This window comes from Cimex lectularius, unplaced genomic scaffold (assembly GCF_000648675.2).
Source record: "Cimex lectularius strain Harlan isolate CLEC.00 unplaced genomic scaffold, Clec_2.1 scaffold212, whole genome shotgun sequence".
In the NCBI taxonomy this organism is placed as follows: domain Eukaryota; kingdom Metazoa; phylum Arthropoda; class Insecta; order Hemiptera; family Cimicidae; genus Cimex; species Cimex lectularius.
In genome coordinates, this window is record NW_019392965.1 from 165746 (window position 1) to 174336 (window position 8591).

The 8591-nt window shown below is 35.9% G+C and overlaps 1 protein-coding gene across 1 annotated transcript in view; it reads right to left on the reverse strand.

Annotated features, from left to right (window-relative positions):
- LOC106664705 overlaps positions 1-4398 on the reverse strand; it is a 32862-nt gene extending 28464 nt beyond the window's left edge. Inside the window, exon 1 of the mRNA XM_014390648.2 lies at positions 4027-4398. Within this exon, the coding sequence (XP_014246134.1) occupies positions 4027-4335 (309 nt within the window). The 5' untranslated portion in view covers positions 4336-4398. The remainder of the gene's footprint in view (positions 1-4026) is intronic.
- Positions 4399-8591: the final 4193 nt, after the last annotated feature.

Here is an 8591-nt window from a genome sequence, read left to right on the forward strand (position 1 = left end):
TAGACAACCTTAATATACATCTGTAATTTGCTTTCTTTTATGTTACATTTCTTTTTTTTATTTTTAGCTTATGAATACGTATTATAAATTCCTTCTGGTCACAACACTTAGACCCGGAGATCATAGGTTGTGGGAAACCAGCCGACGTTGACATTCAATATGGATGAGTAAGGGGCGAGGAGGTCTCAAGGCTACCGTGCTATAAAGATGTAAATATGGGAATGTGCAGATAAGACTTGGGCAGTGAGGATGGATGTCACGGTTGTTCTAGACCTTTTTGAACCGGAATGGGATATTAAACTCGTTGTGGATAGTGAGACTAATGATGAGAAATGAGCTTTGTTAGTTTGCCTATGGACTTTTGAGTGGAAGGATTGGTTGCGTTCGATATCGGATTGCTTGGCGGAAACACAGTTCCACTCAAAAGAGGTTGAGTTTGGTCGAAAGTCTTCGGTTAAGTTGTTTCTCAAGTCTTGTCAGGTGATTGCAGGTCAGCCTGCTGCCTCGTTCCTAGGTATCTGACTTGAATAGAAGTCGGTAGGTCCTTGTAGTTTATGTACCGTAGAGGAAAAGATTTTTTTTAACGTAATTGTTCACACTATGTTCATTTTTCATATTCAGTGTTGTCAGACAGTTTGCAAGCAGCGGATCACAGGCTCATAAATGGATAATCATCTCCAAGAACCAGGGAAACTGAGGGAGGTGAAACAGACAGATGCCATACTAGAAATGGCAATCGATACCACTACTTCAAAATACAACAAGTACGAGGTCCAGAAAGGGAAGAGTGGTCCAAAGGGATACCTCTGAAAGCCAATAACTGACGGCTCAAAAACGGATAGAGGCGCGGCAGCTGGAGTACTCAGCGTGAATACTGAACCGACTTTAAACGACACTAAACATGCTAGATTTTCAGTCCGAAATCGTAACAATTGAACAATGCGCCAAAGAATTAAAAAGGCACAGAACACATTCCGAGCAAATAGCCAATTTCTCTGTCAATCAGGCGGCACTTACGCCTCATGCCAGGTAAAGGCAAGAGGCGTATGGAATTGTGTGCAATCCCTGGAAGAAGTACGTGACATGGCATGTAGGGACACGGAGGCAATAAGAACGTGGTCATGTTGACCAAAAACGTCATGAATTCTCTAGGTCCAGGATTCTGGTTGGACTCCTGTCAGGGCAAATGTTTCCTGTTGGGGGTCGCAATGTCTTATAACATTGAGGTTCTTTAGCGTGCGCACCTGGCACATAGGCCGTCACACGTTTAGATGCTCAAGTTAGGAGGGAATCACCTCCACGCAAGGTTGGCTGTAAGACCGTGAGGTTCGGCGTAGAAGCCCGCAAATCCACAGACTAATCAAACAGACATGCCGATTTCTCCCGCTTGCCCCTTCCGAGGGGGTGGGTTAACATTGTGCACCAGTGCCACGCGTAAAGGGACGCCCGATAGGGCCGAAATGCATCAGCCGGTCTCCCACGCACACCCTAGATAGAGAAGACATCTCAATCTCCCTGTGTGTAGGGGCTCCGCTAGCGTCGAAACCTCCGGCCGCGGTTTCGATTTCAGGGCACTGCCGCGTAACAAGGCACCGGATATGAGTACAGACAGAAGAACCACTGTGCAGATACTGCCTAGAAGAAGAGAAGACCGCAGAACATTCTCTGGTTTTGTGAGTGTCTACATAGGTGTAGATTCTTATTACTAGGAGAGGAAATCCCGCAAACAAGATCCTACACTAAGGAGCTGGCAAGCTTATGGAGGTTGACTAATAATCTGAAGCTGACCAATGAATTATAAAAAATAGAGGATCACAATAGATCCACTCAGATAGAGGTGCGGAGGCCTTGTGGCCTCCTAATCTTCTCCCTATCCAAGACAGTTTGCATCAGTCAAGTTGTTCTTGGGTGTTGGAGATTGCTTCGATAAGATTTGGGCTAGAAGACTAGAGTGTCATCCAGGGTCATGATGGTGTTAAGATGTATAGAAAATCAGTAAAATGCAGACAAGAATGTTCCCTTGTGGAACGCCTGCTCGTATTTGACTAAATGGGCATTTGAGGAAGATAGGAATAATACAACACGACACGTGCAGATATAAGGAAGCATAGGAGACACCAACAAGTGTACTAACAAGGAGGAAGGGTTTTCGGACGTACAACGTAACTGTAGAAGAAATTCAACCACTGAAACTGGGCCTACTAATTTCTTGAGCAACTAGGGCTAATCGGTATGCTGTAGGTACAGGAGATACAATATTTCTCAAGGGCGCGGTATATTACTCATCCCGAATATTACATCAACATTGGTATTATATCTGACTATTCCTTGTTGCACCACTCTGTATCAGCGGTCAGTTAATTAGGTATCCAGGATAAGGATTAAGGTATGGGTAGGGCTTAGTAGGAGGCGTTTAAGCCTCGGTGAAAGACCATATCAAAAGCCTGGGCCGCATCTAGGAACGTACTAAGCATGCTCTTTTTTCTCTTCTTCCTTGAATCTACGCTGGGTATTAAACGTTTTAAAAGCAGTCTTCGAGCATTTATTAGCTCTGTAGGAAGTTTGTGAGCTTTAGGAATATATCTATTACGCAGGGCGGGCGACCAAGTCCCGAGGGGTTAAATGCCTGGGTAGACTCGTACCCCATACCTAAAGGGTCCGGGACTTGGTCGGTTCACATGTCCAGCATAAACCTCTTGAACTTGTTCACAAACCCCAAGATTTTGGACCATTTTATCTCGGGGAGTGATTTGGTAATGTCCTCTCCTTCAAAAGTTTCGAATCTACACCTGGCGTACCTATCACGCTCTGCGAGGTAGTGCCGTGCCGTTTCTTCTTTTATTTCATAAAAACGGCAGAAGGGGTAAAATACCCATTACGAAGAGGGGTCTTTCAAAGGCAATGGCCCGGCAGGATACCTATCAGCCTCCTAATTCCCTTCCTTGAGTTAGAGAATAGCCATTTCGATTCTTTTGGTTTGATCTCCTTCACAAACTCCTTCGATTGCCTATGTCCGGGGGAATATGAACGACTAGGAATACTTCCATAAAAGAGGAAGGTAAGGATTGTATGTTTTAGTAAAAAATACTAAAGCCAGGACTACATTTCGTTCCGTAGAGTGGATGAAGTTCAGGTTTCTTTGTACACTCGTCATTATATTTCAAGCACTTTTATTTACGCCTGACTTGATTTAATTTTGGCTCGCAAGATAAAAGTAGGTTAATGCGTTTTGCATACATAAAAGAGTAAGAAATACATCAATGCAAATTATGCTATGGCTTCTGCCATTGGAAAACCGACGATGGCATACGAGAACAACTGTCCATTAGGTGAAGTTTTTCTAGAATAAGCAATCAGGCCAGAACCAAAGATAATCCAGATCCTAGCTCTGAACCAGATCCAGTAGTGACTGCACCAGATCCAATAAATGTAGCAGTAGAGTCAATATCAATAGTTAAGGACAGCAAATAATATACTAAAGGCTGATAGTAGTCAAAATTTGTTCGGAGTTCAACTGGTCGCTCTGTTGATTAACCACAGTGCCAATTGGTCTGCAGCCCTGGATCCAAGTACTAAGCTGGTTCTGGTAGCTGGTGCGACTAATTTGGCGAGGATGAATATTTTTCAGCAATCGGTAGGTTTACTTCGGAACAGTACAAGGAGAAGTCTTTGAGGCTTGAAGCTGTGCTGGATTTTGAATGATTGCGATGGAAGCGAATTGGTGAAAATGAAGTTCTATGTGGATATAGGATGAGGCGTTTTAAAAAGGAGTGTTTCCAGGATTTTTGACATGGAGAAGAAGATTGTATTCTTTAGTTGCTTTCATGCTAACTTGCTTCCCATACTCAGCGGGCAAATTTACGGGACAAAGCTGGTAGCTTCGATAAAATTTTAGAAGAATTAATCCAGAAAATTAAAAGTGAGGCATCTGAAATTTATGAGAAAATATTCAGAAGGTTTATCAAATATGTCTCTTCTGTTATGTAAGTTAAAAGGAAAAGCAGTTAAGATAGAACTAAAGCATACCTCTTCACCAAGAATATCCATAGCGCTGACTTTAGGACGTTCGTTGTTGATCGGTCCGGGGATATTCCTTTTAGGTCTTTTCATATCGTTGACATCGAAGAAACGTTTCTTGTATTTGAGAAAAGTGTCTTCTGTGATATGTACAGGGCCTTTCCTCGGCTTCGTTATTAAAGATTCGACTTCGGCCAACGTGGCCAGTCTGATTTCCGTCATGTCTATGTTCATGGACCAGGAAGGATCGAGTATCTGCGGCTTGGACAAGGTGGCCGTACCGGGACGACATTTGTGGAGGATCGCCTGGTTGTCCATTAAAGACGAGAGCCATTCACAGGGACGAGGAAGAACGCAGTGGGAATCGACCCTACACTTCCCCACTCGATCACTTACTGGCCACCGACCGCCTCCTCACAACGGACTTAACATTGCGCCGGTCGCTCCGTTCACAATCAACCACACTTGATTTCGATCTATTAATTGACATTCTTACGCAAATAATATTTTTTTTTTAAATCAGACATTTAAACTATTTATTACCATTTCAAGGTTTTTGGTTGATTATCATACAGGGTAAAAATATCTTAGGCCATAAGGTCAAAAGGGATGGTTAGTGTTTAGTTTTAAAAAAATGGTCAAACTAATTCTCAATTTTTCTGAAACTTCTTCCCCTCTCAATGAGAAAAATATAGCCTGTCTTTCGGCCAACTATTTGTTCCATTTTTATGAAGATTTTTTTTACTGTTTATATGTACAAAAAATAATTTAAAAAATTCCTGAAGAGCTGCTTTTTGCTGGGGACCCAATTTTTAGTTGGTATGTAAAGGATTTTGACTGATTATCATACAGAGTAAAAATATCTGGGCTATTAGGAAAAAGTAATTCTCAATTTTTCTGAAACTTCTTCACCTCTAAACGAGAAAAAGACAGCCCCTCTTTCAGCCAATTATTTTTTCAACTTCTATGAAGATTTTTTTTAACTGTTTATATGTAGTAAAAATATTTTACAAAATTCCTAAAGAGCTTCTTTTTACTGGAGTACAATTTTTAGTTTGTATATAAAAGGTTTTTACAGGCTGATTATCATGCACAGTAAAAATATCTTGGGCTATTAAGTCAAAATAATTCTCAATTTTTCTGAAACTTCTTCACCTCTAAATGAGAAAAATACAGCCCCTCTTTCAGCCTTATCTATTATTTCAATTTTTATGGACATATTTTTTTTAACTGTTAATACATAAGAAAAATATTTTAAAAAATTCCTGAAGAGTTTCTTTGTGCTGGAGATTCAATTTTTAATTTGTATATAAAAGGTTTTTGGTAGATTATTGTACACATAAAAAATATCTTGGGCTATTAGGTCAAAATAACTCTCCATTTTTTTTTAAACTTCTTCACCTCTAAACGAGAAATATACAGCCTCTCTTTCAGCCAATTATTTGTTCAACTTTTATGAAGATTTTGTTTTAACTGTTTACATGTAGTAAAAATATTTTACAAAATTCCTAAAGAGCTATTTTAGCTACTAGAGATCCAATTTTTAATTTGTATATAAAAAAGGTTTTTCGTTCATTATCATACAGAGTAAAAATATCTTGGGTTATTAAGTCAAAATAATTCTCAATTTTTCTGAAACTTCTTCATCTCTGTACAAGAAAACAACAACTCCTTTTTCAGACAATATATTTTTCAATATGCTTGTTTTATTTTTATTTTAATTAATTTTTTTTTTTTTTTTAGTTTATGGACAAGAAAAATATTTTATAAATTTCTGATCATTCTTTTTTTCTGGAGATTTTTAATTTGTATGTCAAGGGTTTTGATTGGTTATCATCCAGCGGAAAATATCACGGGCAATTTAGGTCAAAATAATTCTCACTTTTCTGAAATTTCTTTGCCTGCGAGACTAGGAAAAATTAGCACCCCAATTCAATATTTTATAGACATTTATTTTTAATTTTTCAATTTATGCATTCGTAACTGAAATGAATATAAATAAATAGTCATTTTGTATGAACTTTTTAAAAATCAAGTCAGTTGGGTCTTGATGTCAAGGGTTTTGGTTATTTATTGTTAACAGAAAAAATATCTTAAATTCACTAATGGGATGGGAAGTTGGTGTCCGAGTGGATCGAGGTCACGATAGCTCAAGTGGTAGAGCAGCGGCGTATCAAGCCGAAGATCGTGGGTTCGAATCCCACTCGTGCCATTGACTTTTTATCTCAACTAAAAACCTTAATTAATTGTAATAGAAAAAATATCTTTCTTTTCCATAAGTACTTCACCTCTGATACTAGGAAAATCAGTTCCACATCCTCATTTTTTTCTTTTTCTGACATTTTTTTTGGGGGGCTAATTATCATTCACAAAGAAAATATCTTGGACTAGTATGTCAAAATAATTTTCAATTTCTTTTTACAACACTTTTTCGCCTCCATGATGAAGAAAAATTTGGAGCCCTCAGTCATATTTTTTTAGGTAGGAAGAGAATTTTCTTTGACTGATTGCTATTGTTTATATACATCCTACATATAAAAATAAATAAATATTATGTTACAAAACTTTCCTGGGTTTGGCAATGTATCCAAGAAAATATAAAATAAATAATAATAAAACTGCATAAAGTAAAAACATAAAATAAATAATAATAACAATAAAAACTGCATCACGACATTCAACACAAATATTTAAAAAATTGAATAACCACCACATAACTGATAGTTTAAGAACTATTTGCAAGCAAAAAAAAAAAAATAATTTTAAATTCACTAATTTCGTGGTCCGCTTGACCAATTAATATATTACAATTAATTAAGGTTTTTAGTTGAGATAAAAAGTCAATGGCACGAGTGGGATTCGAACCCACGATCTTCAGCTTGATACGCCGCTGCTCTACCACTTGAGTGTGACCTCGATAATTTAATAATAATTAATTAATAATTTTAAAAGTATAAAAAAATTTACTTTCCTGAAGAATCATCTTTATCTCACACTTGACTGCTTCTGGTGGGCTTCAAGGCTCTCACCTAGGACCCATCTTATTTCTATTGTCATGTTGACCACATTTGTAAGAAAGCTTATCAATTGCTACGTTTTAAATAACTGTGTGAATTTTGTTTAATAATAAGAAAGAGAAATGTTTTAGTATACAAGGCAGGAATTAATTTACTAAACTAGGGAAAAAAATATCGTCAGTGACAATAATTTTCACATTCAAAGGGAAATTTGATTAATAAGCATCTTTCAATAAAATCAAATTGTAATTTTAATTTTTTTAGCTGTATTCATACAAAAAACAATGCATTATCTAATTGTATATTAACAAATGTTTAATATAATTATTCAAATCTTATGGAAGATATAAAAAAACTCAAGCCAATTGTAAATTTCTTTTAGCTGATCTGTACATAAAAACATATTTCAATAATAAATAAGCTTGACTCCTCACTGAAACAAAACAGGTATAAATTTTCAAACCGATTTAAAAGAACAAAATAAAAAAAATAAATAAATAAAAAAAATCAAGCGGATGAACACGAAGATACGCGTAAAACCTTGCCTCGCCTGTAACTGAAATAAACACCAAACACTCATAGCAAATGAATTATTAGGTTTTTAAAAACAATTTTGATGCAATAAAGTACATCACAATAAATTTGAGTTATTAATTATATGTACACAACAAACACTTCATTAGTTTTTTAAAGTGATAACATCTGAACAGCTTTCTCAACCTCAAAGTTGGACAAAGCTAAATGTAAAATTGACTGTTAAAACATACATATATTTCTGGAATTTTTATACTACCAGGATATGTATGGTTAACATGCCAGAATAATTAGAACACATTCAACATCTGATTTACCCCTGGAATATTCCATGCTGACATGAAGATGTGGCCTCTTGGCCGACACTAGAGTAGCAATTTGGACGTGAAGACTTTTTTTTAAATAATTTGTTTTCATATTCATTTAAGCTTAGATTTTTTTTTGTTGACAAAATGTGGAAATTAACACTGACATGTCGGTAAATTTTTGAAAAAAAAAGAAGAGTCTATTCTATAGAAATGTTTGTTGCATTTACATTACAAGATAGCTTTACAATTGACATTTCTTCCTTAGTTGATATAATATTAAATTCATTAATTTTGTAATATGTTTTCCTGGTTTATAAAATAAACAAATGTTGAGATGATTTAAGTGATTCAGGGTGAAATTACCACACAAAAAAAAAAATAAATAAAAAAATAAAATAAAAACATTTTTATCACCGCAAATATTGGATTATAATTAGCATTGTATTACACGGACTAATAAGCCACTTGGTGATTTGATTAACGTAAAAAAAAATTAATCACTAATAAAACCTTGACTTTTTATTAAAATTTACAACAAAAGAAAGCGGACACTAATCCACTTAATTAAGGGTTAATTTACATAAACACATTAGAAAATATCTTTCGTTTTATAATTTTCAAAAAGTTTAGTAAGTTTTGCAATACTCCATCAAAAAAAAATTTTTACATAAAAAATAATTCTAATAACATCCAAGGTGTTCTAAAACATAATAAA